The sequence below is a fragment of the Colletotrichum gloeosporioides genome (assembly GCF_011800055.1).
Source record: "Colletotrichum gloeosporioides strain Lc1 chromosome Unknown consensus_27, whole genome shotgun sequence".
Classification (NCBI taxonomy): domain Eukaryota; kingdom Fungi; phylum Ascomycota; class Sordariomycetes; order Glomerellales; family Glomerellaceae; genus Colletotrichum; species Colletotrichum gloeosporioides.
In genome coordinates, this window is record NW_025544672.1 from 788,191 (window position 1) to 812,035 (window position 23,845).

General features: G+C 50.1%; 9 protein-coding genes across 9 annotated transcripts; 3 read left to right on the plus strand and 6 right to left on the minus strand.

Annotated features, from left to right (window-relative positions):
• Positions 1-35: 35 nt before the first annotated feature.
• Positions 36-4,219, minus strand: GCG54_00007603 (uncharacterized protein; the record flags this gene model as incomplete). The annotated part of the gene is made up of 2 exons (XM_045407582.1): positions 36-1,976; positions 2,720-4,219. The coding sequence occupies 2 exons, from the start codon at positions 4,217-4,219 to the stop codon at positions 36-38; spliced, it is 3,441 nt and encodes a 1,146-aa protein (XP_045267027.1).
• Positions 4,220-5,293: 1,074 nt separating this feature from the next.
• GCG54_00007604 (uncharacterized protein) lies at positions 5,294-6,736 on the minus strand (the record flags this gene model as incomplete). Its single annotated transcript, XM_045407583.1, has 1 exon — positions 5,294-6,736. The coding sequence occupies one exon, from the start codon at positions 6,734-6,736 to the stop codon at positions 5,294-5,296; it is 1,443 nt and encodes a 480-aa protein (XP_045267028.1).
• Positions 6,737-9,444: 2,708 nt separating this feature from the next.
• GCG54_00007605 (uncharacterized protein) lies at positions 9,445-11,136 on the minus strand (the record flags this gene model as incomplete). Its single annotated transcript, XM_045407584.1, has 1 exon — positions 9,445-11,136. One exon carries the CDS (start codon positions 11,134-11,136, stop codon positions 9,445-9,447), a length of 1,692 nt encoding a protein of 563 aa, XP_045267029.1.
• Positions 11,137-11,536: 400 nt separating this feature from the next.
• On the minus strand, positions 11,537-12,955 carry GCG54_00007606 (uncharacterized protein; the record flags this gene model as incomplete). The annotated part of the gene is made up of 1 exon (XM_045407585.1): positions 11,537-12,955. One exon carries the CDS (start codon positions 12,953-12,955, stop codon positions 11,537-11,539), a length of 1,419 nt encoding a protein of 472 aa, XP_045267030.1.
• A 929-nt stretch (positions 12,956-13,884) lies between these two features.
• On the minus strand, positions 13,885-14,133 carry GCG54_00007607 (uncharacterized protein; the record flags this gene model as incomplete). Its single annotated transcript, XM_045407586.1, has 1 exon — positions 13,885-14,133. One exon carries the CDS (start codon positions 14,131-14,133, stop codon positions 13,885-13,887), a length of 249 nt encoding a protein of 82 aa, XP_045267031.1.
• Positions 14,134-16,925: 2,792 nt separating this feature from the next.
• GCG54_00007608 (uncharacterized protein) lies at positions 16,926-18,042 on the minus strand (the record flags this gene model as incomplete). The annotated part of the gene is made up of 2 exons (XM_045407587.1): positions 16,926-17,802; positions 17,864-18,042. 2 exons carry the CDS (start codon positions 18,040-18,042, stop codon positions 16,926-16,928), a joined length of 1,056 nt encoding a protein of 351 aa, XP_045267032.1.
• Positions 18,043-19,932: 1,890 nt separating this feature from the next.
• Positions 19,933-20,355, plus strand: GCG54_00007609 (Norsolorinic acid reductase B; the record flags this gene model as incomplete). The annotated part of the gene is made up of 1 exon (XM_045407588.1): positions 19,933-20,355. One exon carries the CDS (start codon positions 19,933-19,935, stop codon positions 20,353-20,355), a length of 423 nt encoding a protein of 140 aa, XP_045267033.1.
• Positions 20,356-20,409: 54 nt separating this feature from the next.
• Positions 20,410-21,090, plus strand: GCG54_00007610 (Norsolorinic acid reductase B; the record flags this gene model as incomplete). Its single annotated transcript, XM_045407589.1, has 1 exon — positions 20,410-21,090. The coding sequence occupies one exon, from the start codon at positions 20,410-20,412 to the stop codon at positions 21,088-21,090; it is 681 nt and encodes a 226-aa protein (XP_045267034.1).
• A 1,066-nt stretch (positions 21,091-22,156) lies between these two features.
• Positions 22,157-23,671, plus strand: GCG54_00007611 (uncharacterized protein; the record flags this gene model as incomplete). Its single annotated transcript, XM_045407590.1, has 1 exon — positions 22,157-23,671. One exon carries the CDS (start codon positions 22,157-22,159, stop codon positions 23,669-23,671), a length of 1,515 nt encoding a protein of 504 aa, XP_045267035.1.
• Positions 23,672-23,845: the final 174 nt, after the last annotated feature.

A 23,845-nucleotide genomic window follows, 5' to 3' on the forward strand; every position in this document is an offset into this window, starting at 1 on the left:
CTTTTGATTCACAGTCGCTCTTTCGGATCTTCTGCTCAAGAGTACCACTGACCGGGCTCTGAATCAACACAATCACGGAAATCGATGAGTTCGTCGTTGAGAAACGCCTCTGTCACCCTATCGGAGATCGCGTAAATGTCTGCGTCATAAGCCAGCTCTGATGGGATGTGAATGCGGTTTGGGCGTTTCTCGTCGACCTCGTCTTCTCCCTCATTCTCCTTGTCGCTATCCTCGTCAGTCTCGTCTTCGCTTTCCTGGCTGTCTTCCTGGTTGCCGGTCTGATTGTCGGCCTGTTCGTTTTCGTTCTGCTGGTTCTCGTCCTGGTTGTCTCTGTCTTGCTCGTCTTCACGCTTGTCCTGGTGCTCGTCCTCACAATTGTGTTTGCCCTCGCTCTCTTCGTACGCTTCATACTCGGAATCTTCCTCTGTGTAGGTGTCTTCTTCGCATAGTTGTTCCTCGCACACGTCCTCTCCGTAACTTTCCAAGTCGTTTTGATCCTGTCCATGCTCGTCCTCTTCAAACTCGTTCTCGCCAACTTCGCCCCCGTTCATGTCTTCTTCCTCCTGCTCCGAAAAGTCCTCCTCTATGTCCATTTCATCCTCAGCTTGGTCGTGAGAATCGCCCTTACCATCCTGGGAGCCACTTTCTTCACTCTCATCATCGGAAGAAAAGCCCCAGCCGGCGAGAGGATCGATGTCCTCCTCTTCCGAACTCTCGCTGGTCAGTGTCTCGGCCCACCACTCCAGGTCATCCGCAACAACACCCACCTCTCCAGCCAGGTGTAGCTTGTTCAAAGATGTAGGAATAGTCCGAAGCACACTGCTCTTCAAGTCGCCGAAGCAAGCACAGTTGATCCAAAGGGCTTCGAGACTCTGAAAATCGTTGAAGGAGTCGATGTAAGGCGAAGGAAGTGCGTCGTGTGGATCTCCAAAGGAATGAAAGTTCAAACAGAGTACTTCAAGGCTTGAACCGTGCTTCTTCAACGCCTGAAGGATTGCACCAGGACTCGGTATATCTGAACCGTCGTCCACGTCGTGGGTGTAGACGAATCTTTTCAGACGCGAGCAATTAAGAATGAGGGATGTGAGAGTCGACATCGACATGCCCTCCATGTCTCTTAGTGCCAGAGATGTAATTCGCGATGACCACGTTAGAGGGGCGTCCAGCCGGCACTCGCGAAGGTATACCGATGCTTGTGGTCGGAGTGAAAAGAGTGCTTCTAAGCCGCCAGGCCACTGATGTCTGAAGCTCCAGGAGGTACAGATGGCAACTGAATGAAGATGGAGAATGGGACATCCTTCGTTGCCGTTTGCCTTCAGCCTTTGGACGCGACGCAGGAGATTGGTCATCGCCATCAGCGATATCGCGGGGAATAAGACGGTAAGATCTCGGACGTTCCAAAGGTGGAGGATGAGAAGTCCTACCAAAAAGCCGTTCAGAAAGCGAAGTTGAAAGGTCGATTTGGCTGTCAATATCTCGCCAATGATGCCGCTTGCCTCATCGTTTTTGCATGCGAATGTCTCCTTCCAGATATCAAAACCGACACTTCGTGCTGCTTCCTCGAGAAGCTGCATATCACGTTGGTGGCTAACGCGGCTCAAGTCGAAAGACTCGCAAGGATAGTCTTCCGAAGGCATCGAGACCAACAGCTTCCGAACGACGCTGCACGACGCTGCCAGATTGTGGAGCAAAAGTCGCAGCAAGTCGAATAGTTTTCGGACGTCTTTGTCGCCATTTCGATTATGAATTCGATTGCTAAGACCAACTGATTGTAAACACACCGGGGTCAGAATTTGTTTGAAGACCCTCGAAGTATAGGAGAAGTTGAAAAGGGACTCCCAATTGTCATTCTGCTCCTCATAGACGTCCCAGACCCAGTCGTGGTACCGGCCATGATCTAATATCAGCTCCCCGGGCCAATGAGGACATAGAAAAGAGCCGATATGTCGGATCATTTCCGGTGGGAGGTCGGACAGCTTCGCCATGTTGCTATCAGGGGATCCCGTCGGCGGTTGAGACTCGAGCGGAAGTCGGCAGGTGTCTGTAAATTGTTAGGCGAGAACAAAGGCAGAGAAGAGAAAGGGATACCAACGAAAAGGTTATTTGCGTCTACTGTCGCCGTTGTGGGCAGAAATCGATCTGCGCTGTTCGTGCCTCGAGAATCGGCTGCTCGTGAAGTGGTGGAAGTGAAAGAAGTCTGAGAAAACCGCTTAGCTGTGCGCGGCGACTTTGGTTTGTGGGTGTGCTTTTGATTGCTACCGCAGCCGTCGTTGCTGTGCCTGAGTTGGCTCGATCGAAGAGCGAAGCTGGTTTTCGAGAGGTGAGTTGAGAAAATCAGCGTGCAGGTGAAAGTCAACTGTCGAGGTGAGGTGCAAACGACGCAGTTACGGGTCACGTGATAGACTTGGACGTTGAAATTCGACGGCAGGAAGGAAGGCTCCAGCGGGTAGGCGTGGGTTCCTTCCTGCCTTTTTGGGTCGTAGGGTTCAAGCAATCAACACTCTCCAAGTCACTTTTGTTATTTGTCGCAACGAGTGTAACATGTGCAAAGCAAAGCTTTGGTGTTCAATTTAAGCAGGTAATAAAACAACTCCATTTCCCGGTCTGAAGCAAGACCCAGCACCCTGCCCGCGGTCTGATCTTTGTCTGTAACCTTGCGCTTGTGATTGTCTAGCTAGAAGATACTGGGCAAAGGGGAAGGAGCCTCAAAGAAGTCAACCCGTTTGCTGTCCCGAAAAGCTTCATGAACCTCATGGTCAAAGTTGTCCAAGCCGATATCCCAAGCTAGATGCTCTGGAATATGGACATAGTCATTGTCATTGTTGTCTTCCTCCAGGTCTTCCATCATGTCTTCCTCGTCGTCTTCCCCATCGCCTGCGTCATTGTCTTCCTCGTCGTCTTCCTCTTCGTATGCCTCGTCGTATGCCTCGTCGTATCCCTCGTCATCCTCTTCATCAAAGCGTTTCCCCGAAAGTATCTCAGCCCAGCGCAACATGTCGTCCTCAAGGATTTCAACGCTGCCAGCCAGATGAAGCCTCCACAATGAGGTTGGGATCGTTCGAAGGACTTTGCTACCAACACCATAACGGTCCCCAAAGCAGGAGCAGTTGATCCACATCTGCTCAAGAACCGTGAACTCCTTAAATGAATTGATGTAGGGCGGAGGAGTCTGGTCGGGGAATGATTGGTACCACAAGAAAACCCCCAGGCACAGAGTTTTCAGGCTTGAGCCGTGCTTCTTCAGCGCCCGGAACATTGAACCGGGGCTAAGCACAGGACTGTTTTCGCTTTCAACCTTCTGGATGTAGATGAATTTCGTCAGACGCAGGGTCTCGTTGATGAGCTGGCAGACGGTCGACAGCGCAATGCCCTTGACATCTCTGAATACCAGCGACGTGATGTTCGGGGCCCATGGCAGAGGCGCGTCTAGAATGCAGTTGCAGAAGTATATTGATGCTTGGGGTCTGAAATCGAATAGTGTCTCAAAACCCCTGGGCTGAATGTCGTCAAAGTTCCAGTTTCTGACCGCAATGCTTTCGAGGTGAAGGATCGGTTGCATATCGTTGTCGACTGCCCTCCGTTTCTGAACAAGACGCAGCAGCTGGGTCACAGCCATGTGCGACGCTGGCGGAAGTACGATGCTTAGGTCTCGGATGTTTGGGAGGTTGAGGATGATAAGACCGACCAGAAACCCCTTCAGGGAATGTGGTACATGTATGAAGACTTCTCCGATGCTCCAGCCTACCATATCGTCGTTCCAAGCGAGCGTTTCCCTCCAGATATTGATGCCAAAACAGAGGGCTGCTTCCTTGAGAAGATCCATATCGCGTTGACAGACATGGTCCAAGCCGGAAGATCTTCCCGTATGTTTGTCAGAGTAAAGGTCAATGAATAGTTTCCGAACGGCACTAGGCGATGACGCCGGATTGTGCAGCAAGTAGCGAAGCAACTTGAACAGCATTGGAAGCTCGTTTCTGCCAGTTCGGTCAAGGATCCCAAGCGAACGCACTAGCTCGGGCGCAAGGCCAACGTGGTAGGCTTTCGAAGTGTACGAGAAGTTGAGTAGAGATGCTCGGTTGGCGTTGTGGACTTCTCGAATGTCGTAGACCCATTCCCAGCCTTCATCGTGATCCAAAAGCAATGCGCCGGGCCAGTCAGGGCGAAGAAAGGACGCGATGTGGCGAACCAGCTCTAGCGGAAGGTCGGAAAGCTTCGCCATGGGGGCTTCGAATATGATTAGGCGGTACTTGTCAGGGTTACAGGATCGCGTCGGTGGTTGGGAGTGTCGAGCAGTAGATAACAGGTAACTATCCCCGACTATCTTGGTTAGAGGAGAACAATAACAGAGAGGGAGACTGGGTACCAATGAGAAGGGTAAGTTGCACACGCTGTGGCCGTTGCTGGCAGAGACCAATCTTCGCCGCGTGCGCTTTGGCGATCGACAGCTGGGAAATGTCGAGGAGAAGCTGGAAAACCGGCTATCTTCAGAGGGACGACTTTCTCTATTTCTCCTGTTGTCGCCCTCCCCTGTGTGTTGCTAGTGGATTGATTTTGACAAGATCGTGAGTCTGACAGGTGAATTGCGAAAATCAGCCTGGGCGTGAAAGTTGTGCTGAGAAGGAAGATCAAGAAAATGCGCTGTGCTAAGGTTATGTGGAAGGGGTCGCACATCAATCTGAGAAAGGAAGGAAGGCTCCGGTACCTGGACGTAGCTTCCTTCTTGCTTCTCGTATTGTGCGGTCGAAGAAAGCTGCCACATGGCCACAAAGAAAGAAAAGTGTTCAAGATCAATAGGCATCCACCGACGCAGACCCGGTGAGATCAAAGGACCGACCATGAAGAGCGATGGTACTCATTGTCTATGACACAGCAAAAATCCTCATCTGCCTCAATTTTCTCGCCTCAAAACACTGTCCTCATCCAACCACGACTTTTGCTAGCTGGGCAGTGTCTATCATGAACGCGTGTAATCTGTGTATCCGACTGTACGCGAACCCCTTTCTTTTGCTGTCGTCTCATCGTCTATTATTGTTGTTGTCTCCATCGCCGTCGTCGTCTATCGCCGTCTATCGTCATCGTCCATCGTGGTCACTATCCATCATGATCATCATCTTTCGTTATCGTCTAATATTATCATCATTATCGCTATCCCTATCGTCTTCTCTACTACTATTAGCCTAACCGACGGACGTCATTCTCTTGTTGTTGTATGAATCCGCTTGTCAAGACGTACTTGTCTCCGTCTTCTCCTGCCCTTCCATCCTCGGACCAGGCAAATTCAGCAAGATCGTACCTACCACATGGCAGGGCGTGGATCAACTGTCGTTCGCACCGGGACGTACTCCGCGAACGCCTCCTCAAGCTCATCGTCCCACTGTCCCCTGCTCAAACCAATCTCCCGCAGATTTCTCAGACCTCCCATCTTGATGCGTTGGGCAATGTCTAGCAGACTTTGTCGGATCGGGCGCACTCCCCCACCCAGGTGCAAACGCTTCAACGACGCAGGAAGACTTGGGAGAAAGGTCTCGAAGACCTCATGTCCTGCCAAGTTACTGTCATCTGTGTCGCTCCCATTACTGTTGTGGCCCTGACTTTCGCTGTTATCGATGTTATCTTCTTCGTCGTCATCAGCGAAGGTGCATGTAGTGATCCATAGCTGCTCCAGACTGGGCAGGTCGCCAAGCGTTGCAATGCGATCATATACACGCTGGTCTTGCACGTAGTGCCAGGTGCTTAGGTCTAGACAAAGGGTGACCAAAGTCTTGCATTGATCCTGTATGGCATCCATGAATGCATCGAGATCCGAGGACGACATCATCAGAGCTGCGAATCGGACGCAGACAAGCTTCCTCAGGGCTAGACAGTTACGAACCGTCTTAACCAGGAGAGGTACCTCCATGTGAACTTTGTCGAGCACCAAAGAAGTGACAGTAGAAACATTGAAATGCTGGCAGAGGACGGAGCTGTGGAAGCATCTTTCAGAACCGGGTTTCGTCCACAGGTATGGCTCCAGTTCTCCGATGTACTCCAACCCTAAATCGCTAGTAGTGAGAGCTTGAAGGGTAGGAATAGACAACGGTGTGGGTGTGTTTGAATTGGGATTCTGGTGAGTTCGAGCGACCGAGAGAACCTGGGCCATGGTTCGCAGCGTCGGTTGCGGCACACTAAGTGTGAGCTCCTGGAGACTTGGAAGGCGAATAAGAATGAGCGCAACGCAGTAACCAATGAGGTAGCGAGGCGGCACACCAGCGGTTGAATCGAGATATTCGAGACAAGGCACAGCAAGGCTCATAGACCCGAATAAATCCAGTAGAGTAGCCACCTCCGCTTCATAAAAGTCCACGGAATCCCTGGTCACTGTTGGATGTCGTGTGGACACGTAGAGATGTCGGATAGAGGTGCGTACAGTGTTGTCGCGGTCGATGAGTTGGAGAAGGGATGTCATCCTCTTCAGCCCTGTGCCCTCAGAAAGATTGTGAATTCCGGCAATGCTGTAAAACTGCTCAACTGAAGCTTGAGAAAAGGCCTTGTGAGAAAGGGAAAAGCTCGCTAAAGCGTGGCGCTTCTGACTGTTTTCGTGAAGAAGGTCGCTGACGGTGAATGCAGTGTCGTAGTAATCTCCTGCCGATGCTTTCTCATGGCCTGTCGCGACTAACAGCTTGCCATCAAGTCGGGGTCGAAGAATCTTGATAATCATGAGAATTATCTCGGGAGGAAGGTCAGTCAGCTTCGCCATCTTGGATTGCCGATCGCTGGCGAGCAAGGTCCAGTCTATAGGGACGCGAATGGGGGAAGCGACGTCGATTCTGGTGAGTCGCACGGCTAGAAGAAAGTTAGCAGAGAAACGATAGGGGTAGCGATAAAGATAGCGACGCTGCATTACATGTGCGAAGAAAGACGACGACAAAGGACGATGACGATGGACACTGCCGGGATAGCGAACTGGCGCTGCCTGGCCAGCAAAATTCTTCCGAGCACGCAGGATCGTTAGGCTCGGAAGCAGTCGTATTTCGATTCCTGGCGACGGCGTGAAGTTTGCTTCGTCGATTGACAGGTTGTGCGTGTTGTTGTTTTGGACTGGGTGGTGGGATAGGAAAGTGCCGTCGGTAGGTGCCCGAAGGTGAGTGCCGCGTGCGATTGTAGAGAGTGGTAAGTTCACTACTCGAATCTCGCAAGGGAAGGCGCGAATGATGAAGCAGGCAACGAAATAGGAAAGTACAATTGGGCAAGATCAGAATGTTGGTATGTTTCCAGGAGGCTTGCCTGCTTTTGAAGTTCTTTATGACTTTTGATTTCACGAGTCTCCGAGAGAAACCTATTTCTTTGGGAAATTGAAAGCGGCAATCTCAGAATTTACGCTATGAGCCTTCTACGTTCTGTTGCACCACCTTGACCTCGTTACTTCCAGCTGTCATATGCACGCGATGTACTCAGTAACCCATATGATGAACGTCGTAGCATCGTGTTATTGAATTTGACTGCGATACCTAAGTTGCAGAGCTTCTAGTAAATTTACTACCACAAAGCAGGGGTTTGACTAGAGTTCAAGCATATCGCAACTCCCCTTCCACTCAACATTTCATAGTTCCATATCAAGCCCGTGAGTTCTGAATCAGAATATTGAATAAATAACGCATCATTCCCAAATCCCTCAAAGGCAGCGATCTTCTTCTCTTCAGAGGACTTTTCGGAGGTCAAACCGGCGACATGGAAGACCTTCAACGACGGTGGGATAGTCCTCAAGAAAGGGATGTATGTTATACTTGCATCCAATGCTGCTTCGCTCCCGACCTCTTTGTGAATGTTGTCGTACCAGAGAGCATCGGCGACGATCCACCGTATTGTGCTCCTCGAAAGACTCAGCCTCCTCAATGCCGTGAACTCCCCCAAACAGCGCAAGGGGCTGTGATATCTCCGGTGAATGAGCCCGGGGAAATCGAGGCACAACGTCTTCAGAGTGGCAGTATGCTTTTGAAGCATGCCAATCGTATCCCCGGGACTAGGTATAGAAGACAGAGCTGATGCACCGCTGCAGATGAACACGAACTTTTCCAGTGCCTGGCATCTGCTCAAAACGTGATGAAGCTGCGATTTTGAGATGGAGCAGCCGCTCAGTACGATCGAGCCTAGCTTTGGTGCGATGTGTGCGAGAGCATCTCCTACCTGGAAGCCTTGTATGAAAACCTCCGCTCCAGCATTCCAAGAGAAGAGGGCCTCAAATCCAGGGTCAATCTGCGCCACCGAGCCTGTATTAGCCGCATCCCAGGAGTCTGGCCCTATGGCCAGAGATCGGAGGGTTAACAAGTCGCGAATCCTGTTTCCCTTTCCGTCCTGTTGCGGCTTATGGATGACCTGCGAGGCAGATTTCGTGATCCCTTGAAGTACACGCGTCGGAAGTAGTAGTGCCAAGTGTCTCACACTATTGAATTTCAAAAGTATGATGACGATGAGATGCGCGAAGAAGCGTCCGAAGCTTTTTCTAGAGAGGGCTCTGCACCACATCCCGCTGCGCGGGTCATGGAAGCTGTTCGACATTGGCGCCCGGAAGGCCTCGAGGCCCATCGACGAAGCCACACTATCCATTGCTGCAATATCGTCCACTGATACTGCATGTTGACAGCAGACATCCCAAAACCCGACATAGAGCTGTTGAACCGATTGTGGGTTTAGTGCGCCAGCATGAGCATGTCGGAGTAAGGAAACCAATCTGCGCGTAATATGCCAAGCTGACCAATTGTGTACTTCGATTGAGCCTTGTAATTCATGAACACTCATATTCCGATACGTCTTGCATGTTGCAGAGAAGTTAAAGAGTGTATGCCGACTGCCTTTAGCGCTGCAAGCAATGCTGATTCGGCCATCGATTTTTTCTGCAATGAGTTCTTTCCCTCTGTAGTCCGTACGAAGAAAGGAACAGATATAGAGGATCAACTCAGGGGGAAGGTCTTGGATAAAACCCATGGTATAGGGTCGTTTAGATTGAGGTCGTGGTTAGGAGTGAGATTTTACAAATGGAAGGAACCAGTTTTAGCTGACGAAGAGAAGCAGAAGCAAAGAGGCTAGAGAAGGCACACTCAGCTTTTATTTTGAACAGTTGGTGGCGCTATAACTTTAGAAAAGAAAAGTGTGACACCTTTTGTACCTTTATGTGGCGGCCTAATAATCCATGATCAAGGCTTTGCGATAGGTTTCGCGGCGTTCTGGAAATTTATTTCAGATCGCTACATGTATTCGAAGAGATACTTCATGCCCCTCAAGCGCAAAAGGTGCCATGCCAGATTCATGAACTAGGTATTTCATTACCAATAGGCATTTGGCAATGTTAATGGTGTAGATTTAACCGATATATATATACATGTCACCAAAATCTAATATCTGGACAAGTTCAAGCTCGCTAGACCATGCTCTCTACGTCCACAGCCTGCCCAATGACCCATGACTAGTCTACCACAGTTGCGGAAGAGGATCAATCTCGAATTTTATATTGAGTCCATGAATGTTGCCACATTGAAGTAAATGTTTGGTGGGCCAATCCTGCGCAGCTTCATCGATGGCGAGGACGTTGGGCAGGCGCTGGATAGGGTGTTGTGAGGCGTGTTTCTCCCACATTGACATCAAGTCGGAGAGAAGGAATCTCACCGGTCCGCTCAAGTGAAACTTCTTTAGAGAAGCTGGTAGACTGTGAAAAGCGGGATGAATTATTTCGCAATCCGAAAGTCGACTGTCGTTTCCACCGGCAAATGTGCCATTATTGGCGGCTAGTCCTAGCAATTTCTCGTGAATATTCCGACACATGCTGGGGACGGATCCGATTGCGGCTGACATAGAGCTTCTTGCTATGAGCGTCTCGGGATCGCAAGCACCTCCTTGTTTGAATTCGAAGAACGAGTCGACATGCAGCCACAGGTTCTCCAGCGCGGTGAACGTTTCCAGCGACTTGATTGGGTGGACTTTCCTCGGACTCCGGCAGTCTATGCAGATCGTTTTCAGTGTCTTTGCGTGTACCTCAAGAGCTTCAATGACATCGCCAGCCGTCAGATCTCGCCCATTGCGGGCGACTTCGCCTTGTGCCACGTAGATGAACTTCGTAAGCTGCCGGCAGTCGGACAGCGTCTGACGCAGGGCCGTGGGGCCCATCAACATCTTTACCAACACGATCGATGTTAGGTTTGGCGTTAATGTTCCGCGGAGGTACTTGCAGTCATCGATAGTACAGACCTCCGAGCGATCGTATCCATGCGAGTAGACTTCGGCTCCCGGGGCAAGTGGGAAAAGGCAGTCATATGCGCGGTTGCACATGGCCCAGTCTTCCTCGGCCCGTTGCGGATTTCGAAAGGAAAATGAACGCACTGTGTTGAGCGGGGCGTATTCCTGCCTGTGGCCCGTCGGCCTGCGCGCCAAGATATTCTGCTCTGCATCCGACCCATCACCCTCGACATCTCGTGTGACGGTGTCGTCGCTGCTGGAGTTCAGGCTCCGAGCATCAAGCCGGCTATCTATACAGCTTTTGTAGATTATCTGTAAGTATTTCCACGTGTATGGCGTGACATTAAAAGCCATATCGTCAACACGAGGCAAGTGGAGGATGATAGTCAAGAGAAGGGTCCCCATAAGTGCTTCTGAGCCGTTACTTTTGATTGCTTCGCGGAGCTGGAATCGTGGATGCCAATCGTTGCCGCGTATAACTCTGTTATAGTCGAAACCAATGGATTGCACAGCCTGCATGACGAAGTCCCGGCTGTCATCGGCGATCTCGGCAGGAGTCGCGAACGCTTCGTCGACATAGATGTACAATTTCCTGATCGACGATAATTGCGCGGGGTATTTCCGGATTTTCCAAAGAAAGCTAATCATCAGGAAGATAGCCTCTTGGCTGTCTCTGGCGTAAAAGCCAAAGTTGGTCTCGCGCCAGGTTGACTCTAGAGGGAGACTGCTGAGCCTCTTGCATGTCAGGGCAAGATTCACAAGTCCGGCTCGATCGCGTCGAATGTCCTTCGAAATGTCATGGGCGACTGCGGCGGAGTTGGACCGGGCTCTGGCAATTTCATCCAAAATGTATTTGCCGGCGTAAGGCACTGGAATAAAAGAGTAAATTATAAGGAGCAACTCCATGGGTAGACCGCAGAGCCCTGTCATCGTTCCTGCCTGCGCTGTTGATTGATCTGCGATTAAAGACATGATAACATGATGATAACGACTCACGCTAGCACAGGGAAGTGCGAAAGAAATTCCAAAATGACTCTTTGAAAATTGTGGCAACTGCAGGCATTCCCAAAGGCTTAATATACGTTGTGGACGGCACAGCCAGGTTTTTAGACTGGGCGCTCACATAGACGGCAACATTCGTAGAGGTATCACACGTGACGCGGGCGTGAACGGATTTTAGGCATGGAAAACTTTGGGTGATCTGATTCTATAAATAAAGTCACCACGGGGCGAGAGACCGTAGCTGTTCTTCCACTCCATCTTGCTGCCCATTTCGCATAACCTGGATGGCCCACGACAAGCCCGCCACGCAGGCAACAAAAGCTAATTCTCAGGAAGCCTCCCACAAAACCGCGTCCACATCTGTGATCGTGCCCGAGACACCGAATTTCTCAAATTCTTCCTTCAGATCCTCCACGGTGCCTTTGTGATTGTCAAGGTCCTTCAAGTAGACGCGCTCCAAGTTGGTAAGATAGTCGAGATGCCCCGCAAAGTCGAGGAGAACATCCTTGAAAAGCTCAAGCTCATGGGTAAAGCAAATTCTCTTCAGACTCGTTGGTAGGGACCAAAGCGCGTCTTCGTAGTAATCATACAGTGGCTCTCCTTTTTCGTGTACGGTCGTAATTTCGAATTCTCCGCGGCAGAGGCTGTCTCCATCGATCCAGAGGTTCTCGAGATTCTCAAACTCGTCCAAATAGTCGATACCAGACTTCCCGTAAGAGACCCAATTATCGGAAAGGTCGATGACAAGGCTGCGGAGGGTCTTAGTGTGCCGCTCGCCTTGCCGGAGTCCCTCGAGAGCGTGCAATGGGTCGATTCCATAGCCGGGATCCGTATCCGAATCACTGAGGTGACCGATGAGCCGAAAGTCCAAGAGAGGGCCACAGTCCGCCATAACGGAGTCAAACGCATCGCGGTATGCACTCCCTGAGATAGTGCCGGCGATAGTGAGATGCGTAACCTTTTCGAAGAGGGTGGAACAGAGGCCTGCGGACTCCAAGCCCATGCGCACTGGATAGAGGTTGTCAATGTACAAGTGCGTGGGCTCAGCACCGATCTTGCCGATGATGGAGTACAGCCCCTTAAAGACGGGAATGGTGCCCTTCACGGGCCTCAAAGCGAGAGAGCTGAGCTGGGGACAAAGGGCAAGCAAATTGAGGTCGGAGTTCTGTCCCAAGTCGTAATGGGGAGATGTCATCGGCTCGCCTCCCGAGAGGGCGAGGCCAAGTTCTTGCAGGTTGGGGAGGTTGGCAAGCAGAAGAAGAGTAATCGTCTCAATGCGGTGACCATGCCACCCTTGATCGTTGCTCAGCCAGGCATCCTCCGACCACTTGACACCCTTCTTGGAAGCTTGCTGACGCAGGAAAGCGACCGAGGTCTTGTCGAAGCGTTGATTCGTCCGCTGCGACTGTTCAAGGTTCAGATAAACCGTGCGAACCCAACCTTGGGCCTCGGGATGTTTGTCGACAAATTTGAGGCAAGAGACCACTTTCCGAGTCGCGTTGGGTCCCGTAAAACTGATGGTAGACCAGGCTCGTCTCATCACACACCTGAGCCGATCGTGGGCGAGGGATAGATTCCGGAGATCATCGAACCCGCGTCGAAGATAGCGGCTGATGGCGGCATCCGAGTCAACAGAGTCATCTTTGTGGGCCTGGGCAAAGGCTTCGTCGATGGTCATTCCGCGATGGCGCAGCAAGTCGGCGATGATGAAGAGAACGTCATCCGGAAGGTTGGTAAGCCTCGCCATTGTGTATTTTTGCCAGAGTCTGGATGCAAGAGTGCAGTATAAGCAAGCTTGGGAAAACTTTTCTTTTTCGAATTTGTGGTGGTGACGATGGTGATGGACGCCAGTTGCCGAACTTGGAGGCGAAGATTTTGACGACAACGGAAAAAAAAAAGGGAAAAAAGGAAAGAGGTCGACAAGCAAGTATGCTGGAAGGACTGGCCTGCCCACGGGGCAAGCATTGCTCCAATTCGAGCCGAGAGCAGCATCGTTGGGGAATTGACGGGCTTAGTTGAAGAGATGTCTCTATGTGAATTGCGGTCAAAGACGCGGTGTGAGTAAACTCTTGTGACAGTTGAACTTGAAAGGATACTCTGCTCTGACCGAGGCTTCCAAGTGCACCATGATAACAACAAATACACCATTGTTGCCATCTTGACCCCCAAAGCCTGCATATTGTTCAGACCTGCTGCATTTGACCCCATGAAATATCTAGATGTGACCACAATCAGATTGGGATATCAACAATCGAGGTTGTTTGACAGTTGTGGAAAGCAAAACCTACTGTTCTATGCTTGATATGTGGCTCTGACGTGCACGAACCTATTTGCTTGAGGAATTGACTTTTGACCTAGAGGACTCGAGATGATTGAGTAGCCATGCTTCGAGAGTTTTCAGTCGACGACGGCCACAGAAGAGCTCAGAAGGACTGTGATTGGTATTGTACGGTATGAAAATTTTGTCATTGTGTCTAAGTCCTCATCGTTTCCTCATCGTCCGCTTTTTCCGCGTTCCTTTTTTGGTCATAACTCTTGTCCCTTGAATGGACTCCTCCGTTCGACTCTGGCAGGAATTGGTCTGGTCTGGTGGTCTGGCGCAAGTTCCATCCTCATTAAATCTCGCCGAAATTTTTAGCACTCCAATTTTTGATCTCGCTGTTCGTTCGTAACCCTTTAGAAACACTTTCCGCCGGTTGAGTAGCCACAGCCAAGGTGGAAGCCACCGGGCTGGTCGCAGTTGCCCTGCTTGTTGTTGGGGTCCGTCGACTTGTATGCGTTGTGGTTGCAGCTGCACATGGAGCATCTGTGGTCGTCGTACTGGATGTCGCCACAGTAGCACTTGACGCAGCCGCCGAAGCAGTAGTGCTTCGCGGTCACGGCAGTGGCCAGGGACATGAGGGCAAAGACGGTAGCGAACTTCATTTTGTTTGGAGCATAAAGTTTAGGCTGTGTAGTAGGGAATGTCTTGTAGGGAGAGATGAAGATGTATGTTGTTTGGTAGTGAATGTGTCTGTTGAAGAAACAGAGTTCGACTGAGTTGAGTGACGGCTCGCAATGCTTTATACGAAGGACGCTGTCACGCAAAACCGCGATTGTTCGGAGGCGGCAGGAGTTTCCTCTCGATGGCCGGCTTGGAAACTTCGGCGGCAATTCCTTGACTTGTTTATTTTCGATATTAGCTGCAGAGACGCTCAATCTACGTTTTGGCGCGACATCCATTGGCGAAGATTTCGTCGCGGGGGACTTATCGCAGAGCTGTACGTTGTGTGCGGGACGGGGAAGCCGAGATTAAGTGGGCTGCCATCGTACCCCGGCCCGCCCGATCGCGTCGATCCTTTCCCCTGTCAGCCTTAACACGGCCAACCGCAACGATTGCACCGGCAAATATTTTTGACTAGAAACAAAGTTTGCACTTGTCAACAAAAACATTAATAGCTCCCGAGTTAAACCCTTCGATCAGCCGTTAAAGAGTTGCAGCAATTCTGCCTATGTCATGCAAGGCTTGGCTGAATATCTCAAGCTCGCCTCGACTGAATGATGCGGCAAGGCTTGAAGAACTTTGAATTTGACGGACTTCAGATCCGACAACATCTAGATAAACATCTTCAAGTGTTACGACGAGAATCTTGGTCGACTCGTCTACAATATCGCGTCCCCTTCTCCATCCCCCACAATTCGGGCATCCCGGCTCAAGCGTCCAGTCACCATGACTCGGGCAAGCGTGCATACCATGGCCAGCAATGCTAGTTGTTTATGCAAGAGACTTTGCTAAGAACCCTGTGAAAGGCCAAAAGCAACAACAACAGCGGATCTTACTTTCCGTCGTTACACTTTGGTGTTCAGACGTGGAAAGTCGTGAAAGGGGAAGCTTTGAGACCGTGAAGGCTGATGACTGCAACTGCCGGGTTGGCTGAAGGAAACAAAGACTAAATCATGTGGAGAGAAATGCTTCGAGTCATTTAATTAGGAATGATAGACAAAGATTTCTACAAGAAAGAAAACTTTCAGAAAGTCCCATGGAAACAGTCGGACCGGGAATCCTTCTAACGGACAGCAACGCTTTCCAAACAAGACTCCCATTTAAAGCGTTGCCAGGCCCCTTTATCTCTCAAAGCAGTCCCCGTCCTGCTTAGCAAGCTTTCGAGGCGTACAAACCGACCACCGCATGGTCGATAGGGAACATTTTCAATTCCCTCACTTTTCAACCCTGAGTCATCACTTTCGATTGATGTACGCCGACGAACCGGACTCCATGCAGCTTGCCGTGAATAGAAACGGAAACTGAGTTATCTTTTCGCAAGAGATGGCTCACATCACAGATCCACCTCCCCATCTCGTACATCTCATCTTTGGTTCCATACGGCGCGATATTTCTCTAAACCGTCTTTACGCCTATCTCGGTCCCGAAAACGCACCATGTCAAGTACTTGGCCCTCAACCCAAGACCTATGTCATCTACCTGCGGCCTGTGGCCACCTTAATGTTATTGTTGAACATGGCATTCTCTACACCACTGTCTCTGTCGACGGGTCTGTTTCTCAGTTCATCGGTGCCCCCACACAGGTTATCTCCAAGCCTGGAATTGGACGGTCGGTCTATCCAATACACGTCGACTACACGAGAGCCCGCTGCGACAACAATCCCCAACTCAGCCCGACGACTTGAACTTCCTCAGTAAGCCGGTGTTCCCAATACTAGCGCCCAAACACCGAAAGTGCTTGAGAGCTACGAATCTCTGCGCAGGATCAACAGAAACTGGATTCTCATGCAACGTCTCCTGAAGTTTGCAATGCCCGTTGAAGACTTCGGCTACGACATGCCGTACCAACCGTTTACAAACCTCATTGATCGTGAAATGGAACTCAAGCTGTCCCGCCTGCGAGTGTTATCGATTGGAACCAATTCTGACACAACCTTCCTGCCTACCATACAGTCACTGATGACACAGGGGCCTACCGTCACCCTCTACATCAAGATTCCACGGGGCTCTCTATTCCCCGATTACCAAATGAACCTACCCAGTGTTACCTTGTGATCTTGATGAACCTTCCAGTGTCCTTGGTCGTTACGAGCTCTATTCTACAGACCAGAAACACTTTTGCTGAGCATCCGTGCTATCGCGACTCCTTATTGGATTTTGCAGGTCGCTCTAGGCGGAATGGTTCACCAACTTGGGATTTCTTCCAGTGACTCTCCCCCGTCTCTGTACCTATAATGACTTGTATTATTTGCATTACACAAGTCGCGATCTCCAATGCCTGAAGAGACAGATGGGCTAAGGAATATGTCGTTGGTGACCGGCAGAGCAGCTGGAGAACGTCTGGTATTGCACATTGGGCGTTTGATGGACTTTGAATCTGTTTCAATATTTTCTGCAAGTAACAGGACAAATGGCCTATATCTGAATGGCTGGAACGACATAGCAGGATGTGTCAATTGGTTACTCTAATGAATGCAGGCTGTATTGTGAGGATACATCAAAAACATAAACAAGCACAAAAGAGATGGCGGCAATGTCATACTGTCGGAGCAACTAGAGGTATTATTTCATATGTTCTGCCTGGGACTTCCACACACATAAGAGGATGCGAGACTTTGATGAAGCACGGATGTCAGGTTTGTCGGGTTTCTTTCACATCGAACTTTTATTAGCATTGGATAGGTATCCAGCTCTCCAATCGACCTGTGACAGCATTCTTACTCGATAAACTTCGCTAGCCCCAGACCTCATCTTGCCAAGCAGGCCAAGCCGGGGCACGACTTGCATCCCCAGAGCAGCTTGCATACAGCTTGGGGTTCTCGATCACAGTACCTTCGGGGAGGTCCAGCCCTAGAGTGTAATCTGGGTAGATCCCGGAGCTAAAAGCCCCGCCACCCCTCCCGTTGGACCAGAATATGCGAAAGGGGATGTACTCCTCCACGGTTTCAAAGTAAATGAACTGGCTGTAGGGATATGATCGATAGTCCTTCTGAACTGTGATGTCGGCATTGTTCGCGTTGAAGCCTGACTTGGCCTTATCCCCCAGCCAGACCATGACTACGTCGTCAGCCTCACCGACGATGAACTCGTAAGATCCGTTGAGAGATGCCTTGATGTAGCCGCGATGGACAACAATGTTGCACTTGATCGTTGATCCTGCGGGGCCTTGAACCCCTCTATAGTTGATGGGTTGGTTCTCGTCATTTTGGTTGTATCTTGGGACTTCTGCGTGACCAACACCAACCGGAACACGGCCTTGAACGAGGTTCTTCAGATTGTACGTATTCGCCCTGACAAATTCGTTTTGAAGAGTGTTCCTACACAAGTTTGATCTCTCTTCAATCACATGGAGAGCAAACTCAGCTCCTGGTGTGCAAGAAGCCGAAGCGGTCGAAGAAGCGACACCTGTCGGCGCCGTCGCAGTGATGGTGGTCGGCTTGATACCGTCAAAGCACTGACATGCCGACCAATAGGCAGCTACGTCAGGGCAGGAGCTGGCGTATGCAGGCTTTGTGCCAAGGATTGTAGGCGCAGGGGTCTCTTGACGCGGGCCATGGACGTTTCTCTTTTGCACCGGTGATGGAACCGACAGAGTGACAGTCGGCTGAGGTCTGCTCCTCAGGTCAGCATATGAGCCACCTTGGCAAACTTGTTTTGAACATTCTAGCTTACATAGCAGGCATTGTAGCATAAGTACTCACGAAGGCCGCACAAAGAGATGATCTCGAGGCAAGAGATGGATCATTCCTGCCCGTGCCCGCAACTTGGCGGCCGCAATTGTTGTTGCATATTGCTGCAGACGCAACGCTGGAAAGAAAGCAGAGGATATTTAATGATGCGGGCGGCTTCATGACGAGTCAGTAAGTGATAAAAGCTGATCGAAGGCTGAAAGAGGTTCTGGACCTTGTAAGTTGAGCTACATCTGACATGATGGGAAAGTTGATCTTAAATAGTTGATGCCAAGAGATGGTCTCAAATCGTGAATACAGCAAAGTGACCCCGACGATAATTTGGACGGTCAATATGATGAATAACTAGACCAAACCTGAATTTCTCGTCATCATTTTCCCATATGTAGCGTAGCGGCTGTGCGATCGGTATGTCGTAGGGCATCCCGAAGAGGGGAAATAGCCAAGCTGAAGGAAGGGATGTGCGACGTCTTAGATGTTCAAGACAATTGTCGTACAACTCAGGGATGTCTATCCCTCCGCAAGCCATTTGCCTGCGAACGTAGAGAAGCTTACCTGTTTTTAAGGCCATGGCAAGACAATACACATTCGTTAGTCTGAGAATAGTTTAGCATGCAAAGGGAGAGTTCTCCGATCCACGTTCACAGAATATTTGCAAGGGAAGCAAATGGTTTAATTTCATCCATGTGGGTGTACAACCGTCTCTTCGAGTGCAAATACCGGTGTTGATATTGCTAGCAATCGGCTCCTCGAAGTCCCACACAGTAACTAAGGTTACGGGATAGCCAGCCCAGCTGAATAGGGCGGAGGGTCTCAAATCGGAGCTTTCATGCCGCTCAGCTACTTGGCCTCCAGCCACTTTCCCCGGCATCAACGGATGATCCAGATGCTCATCGGAATCTCACTTTTGAGGCGACGAAGGCGATGAGATTTATTTCAGCAACGGAAAAATCGATCGTTGATGGCATCCCCTTTCAGTACACAATTGACAAGGCTAACGATAACGAGCAAGGAGGTTGCAGAGAATGAGACCAATATTAATTCTTATAAGAGGCCATAGGAACAACCCTCATTTCTCTGGCGTTGGCATAAATGGTACTTGATCCCTAGATTACTGAGATGCGTCGAGGAAGAGATTAGGCGCAACTAGCTCCCAGCCCTATACAATACTCAATCACGGAGTTTGTAGCTTGCTGCGGGTGTCATATGATAACAGAGCTTGCTCCAGAGGCCTGAGAGTTCCTACGACGTCATGAACAATGCACAAAAGAGTCAAACCCCAGTATGAAGGTCTATGATGACAAGCTCGTATCCATCAAGTTGGGTTGCATGAGAAGTGGTACGTACTGCGTCAGCAGGTTGCAGTAGTGCGCGATCCAAGTGGATATTTCGACGACAAGGATACATGTCAGTCCGGTCTGGACAACAAACATTTCCCCTCCGTCATCTATCCAGCAATTCTTATTGAACGCGGAGTTAGTCAGGACTATGCCGACTTGCCCGCTGACACTTTTCTATTGTATCATGACTCTATCCGTGTGGCATGTTGCATGAGGAGCGGGGCAGATAAGCCTGGTGACTCAGTCACGGTATCCGACAACGAGATGATTTGAGAGTTGGTCGTGATAGCTTATTATGTTCAGGATTTCTTCGTCTCTAGATTTGGCGGTTTATAGCTGTATCTTTCCTACAGAATGCCAGTGTGAAATCTCCTGAGAGTATGCCGGTTCTCTGCTAAGGTTTCGTCACAATAGCTGCCGTGGACGCGGATTTATCGCTCTTAGTATCTCTATCATCCGGCAGCAACTCCGGCAGATACTCTAGGGTAACAAAAGGAGGAGAGTTTTTGGAAACCTGACACGGCAGGATAATCCTGATACGTGAAACCTGTGATCTACCCACCGAGGCGTGAAGCATAAATACCACGAACATCCAAAAAGAAATTAAAGTCACCGTTCAACACATCTCACCAGAAGTTCTCATTCACTCGGAATGGTATTAATTTATCTCGAGGTTTATCTTCCCGCACTAGATTGGCCAAAGATAGTAAAAATGGCTTCTCGACTCCAATTCGCACTTGATTCACCTTTGGCTCGTCATCGCCAGTTGTCGCCCACCGCAGCTATTCGCGTCTCCCCGATTGTCCTTGGGCCATTGAACTTCGGAGACAATTTCAAGGAAAGAATGGGCGAATGCACCAAGGAAACGGCCTTCGCCATTATGGATCACTACTACAGTCAAGGCGGCAACTTCATCGACACCGCGAACAACTACCAGCTTGGCCAGTCCGAGGAATGGGTAGGCGAATGGCTTGCGGCTCGTGGCAATCGCGACGACATTGTGCTAGCAACGAAGTACAGCAGCGCCTACATGACGCACGATAAGCAGCGGCTTCAGTCCAACTACGGTGGCAACAGCATCAAGTCACTCAAGCACTCCGTCGAAAAGTCTCTGAAAGCGCTACAGACCTCTTAGATCGACATTTTGTACCTCCACTGGTGGGACTATTTTGCCTCTATTCCAGAGGTCATGCACTCGCTTAACGATCAGGTCGTGTCTGGCAAGGTGCATTACCTGGGCATCTCGGATACCCCTGCATGGGTGGTAGCCAAGGCGAACCAATATGCGAGGCTGTCGGGCCTTCGCCAATTTGTAGTTTACCAAGGCAACTGGAACGCTTCAATCCGCGACTTCGAACGAGAAATCATCCCCATGTGCATGGATGAGGGCATGGGCATTTGTCCCTGGGGAGTCCTTAACGGTGGTCGCTTCCAGACAGAGGAGGGCTTCAAGGATCGCAAGAAGCACAACCCGGGACGGCAGAACACGGCATCGGAGCATGACAAGAAGGTATCGAGGGCGCTAGAAAAGGTTGCTAACGCGAAGGGCATATCTCTGACAGATGTTGCTTTGGCGTATGTGATGCACAAGGCTGCTTTTATGTTTCCCATTGTCGGCGGCAGGAAGTTGAGTCGTATTGAAGGAAACATCAAGGGGCTGGGGACCAGTCTGACAGCGGAGGATATCGAGACAATTGAGGGGTCTCATGACTTTAATCCCGGGTCTCCTCACACCTTCCTGAGTGGCACCTCGCGGTTCGGCGGTTCCCCTCGAGGCGCCTATCACCCAGGAGACGTATGGCTGACCAAGCTGATGGGCAATTTCGACTGGGTTGAGGCTCCTCAAGCCATTACCCCGAAGACCTCCTGATCAGAAGCTTTATGTACACAGTATACATCGGTAGTTCAAAAACTACAAACCATTAACATCTGTAAACCGAATGGACAATACCAAAGCTTTAGGGTGCACGTAACACAGTTGACCGAGATGATGCAGGAGGAAATCGATGTGTTGCCTGAAGACATAGCCCATCGAAGAACCTCCCCCGATCCAAGAGACCGTCGCGCCTGTGGACGACATCGCTTTGGTGAAAATGACACAGGGACTCAACACTGATCCCTCACTTGTTGCAATGAGAGTAGGAGGAAACTAAGTCTATATGGCTCAATATTAACCTGCCTCGTAATATCTGTTTTGCTTTCCATGCTGATTGAATCTCAGGTGCATGTTGACGGCTGAACATGGCGGCCAGATCGGATGGAGCCCGCGATTTGGCCCCACTCATATTCTTGAGACTGCCGATGCTGAGGTTGAGCACATTCTGAGATACTTGGATCACAGAGCTGGAAGCTTTAGATATGCGACTGGTCACATGTCTGGTCATGTTCCACGGCAAGTCGTTTGTTTCTAAAGGCATGTACGCAGCTTGGGGTTCTGACTAACAAGTACTTGTTGACACAATGAAATGAATCGACCAGGGCACAAGGAGTCGTTGTGTAGGTTTCCCCATCGGGTAAAGCCCGATTTTGGGAAAGAGTGATGGAATACAAATGAATGCGAAAGGGATAGTTATGATCATATTCTTACAGTTCTTATTCTTTCCAGATGATAGAACCCGAAAAAGTCTTGGTGTCGATTAGTCAAAGCCTTGAAAAGGACGTCTGAAGACTAAGTTATCAGGCTAAAGCGGCTTTTTGCTATGGCTTTCATGTAGGCTCTCCATCCTTCTCCCTTTCAACGCATCGCCTGGAATGAATCGTGGGTCTACCTTCTTCTTTAAGCATCGGTCGCGCCAGCCTTACCCTACTTAACTGGCTCAAGAGCTCAGAGCCAATTGAATTGACTGAGAGTTGGTCTGGAATCCTTCCATCTCTGATACACCGTTGTGGCAACCCACTCTTTCACCCTCTGATTTACAACCAACTTCCTCCGGACAATGTCGGAAGAACAGATGGTGTCTGACGGGACACGGCCAGAAGATGTCGACTGTGCCAAAAACATCAGTTCCCTGTCTCTGCGCACGGGGCTGGGGACACCTGCACTTGATGAGCTTCCTCCTGAGCTCATTTTTATGATTTGCTCCTTTCTTCGTCCGATTCGGCCAATGCATGAGGTGTTCGCAAGCAGAGCGACGTACGACTTTGGCACGGTTTACGACACGTTACAACACGATTGGCGTACGGTAGAACGTCTCTCAGTCACCAACAGACGATTGAGGCGCCGTATCGCCGACAGCGGCTGTCTTTACCGAACAATCATTGTCAAAGGCAATTCATTTTGGCGCGTCGTCTCACTTCTCTGGAGTCTGAAGAAGAATCCTGCAATTGGTCCAGCGGTACGGATGCTCTACATGGGTCTTGCCTTCGAGGTCTATCCCAAGGATGGTTCAATGCCACCGCCTCAGCAATATCACCTAGACTTCGTGTTGAAGATGGCTACAGAGTGCAATGTACAGTATCCAGCGGCATTATCATCCTCAACAGCCCCGGTCCCGAGTGACAATCTTCAATGCGAGTGGACTAGTCTCCTTGCAAGAGTCATTCTGGCCAACATGACCAACATCGAAGACATTGGCATCAAGATCATAAGCAGAGTCTTTAGAGGAATGGAGCCGCCTTCTACGTCCTTTTTCAAAGGCCTGAAACTCCCCAATCTCCGGTCTATGGCCGTGAGACTCGAAAACTGCAGCAACTGGCCTCTACTCCATCTTGGGGGAGGCCTATTGTTTTGCCATGATTTTGACCTGGTTGTAGATTTGAGTCTCGTCAAAAACCTGTATGTCGAAGCAGAGGGCCTCCCTCTATACATGAAGCTTTCACGCTCCCATTTCTCCGCCCCCCAGTTTCAAAACTTGACGAACATCACACTGAACGGATGCCCGGTTAACGAGCAGGAACTTGCGAGGATGCTCGACCATTGCACTCTTGTATCGGTCTTCAGATACATAATGTCTCACAATTCCGTCCTCGCCATACCTCCTGGTATTGTCGTTCAAGCCCTACAGCGCAGACATACGAAATCCCTCCGTACTCTATGCATTCACGTGTTTAATCGTATTTGGGGTTCGGGTGAGATCTCAACGCTTGCATCATTCAACAACCTCGAGAGCCTGTGGATTGATCTTGGATCTATCGACAACTCGAACATCCCCCATGATCTTGTGGTGGATGAGACGGCCAATGGCAATCATCCCAGCTGGTACAACCCGCAGCCCAATCACTTCTTTTTTACGCTTCCCCGCACCCTCAAGAGAACGTTTTTCTATGGGGTCTCGGAGTGGCACGAAAATTCCGTGGACTGGCTTATCAGCAATCAAGGGTGGCTGTCGTTTCCAGAACTTGAGGAAATTGCGCTACATTGCGCGGTTAATGACAGAGTGGACAGGGTGGGCTCAAGTTTCAGTCACGGAGCATCCCGGCACAGCTACATTCGGTCTTCTATGTGGCAGTAAACATTTGTACTCGCGTAAGGGCAGGAATTCGTCCGGTAAGAATTGCTCTACAAGTGCGGTATGATTGCGGGAGCTTGGGACTCATGTATGTAACCGAAAAGACTTTGTACATGATCTATGTCTTTTCCATGATACGTCTGCAGAAATCCAAAGCCTCTCTGGTATGTGTCTTGT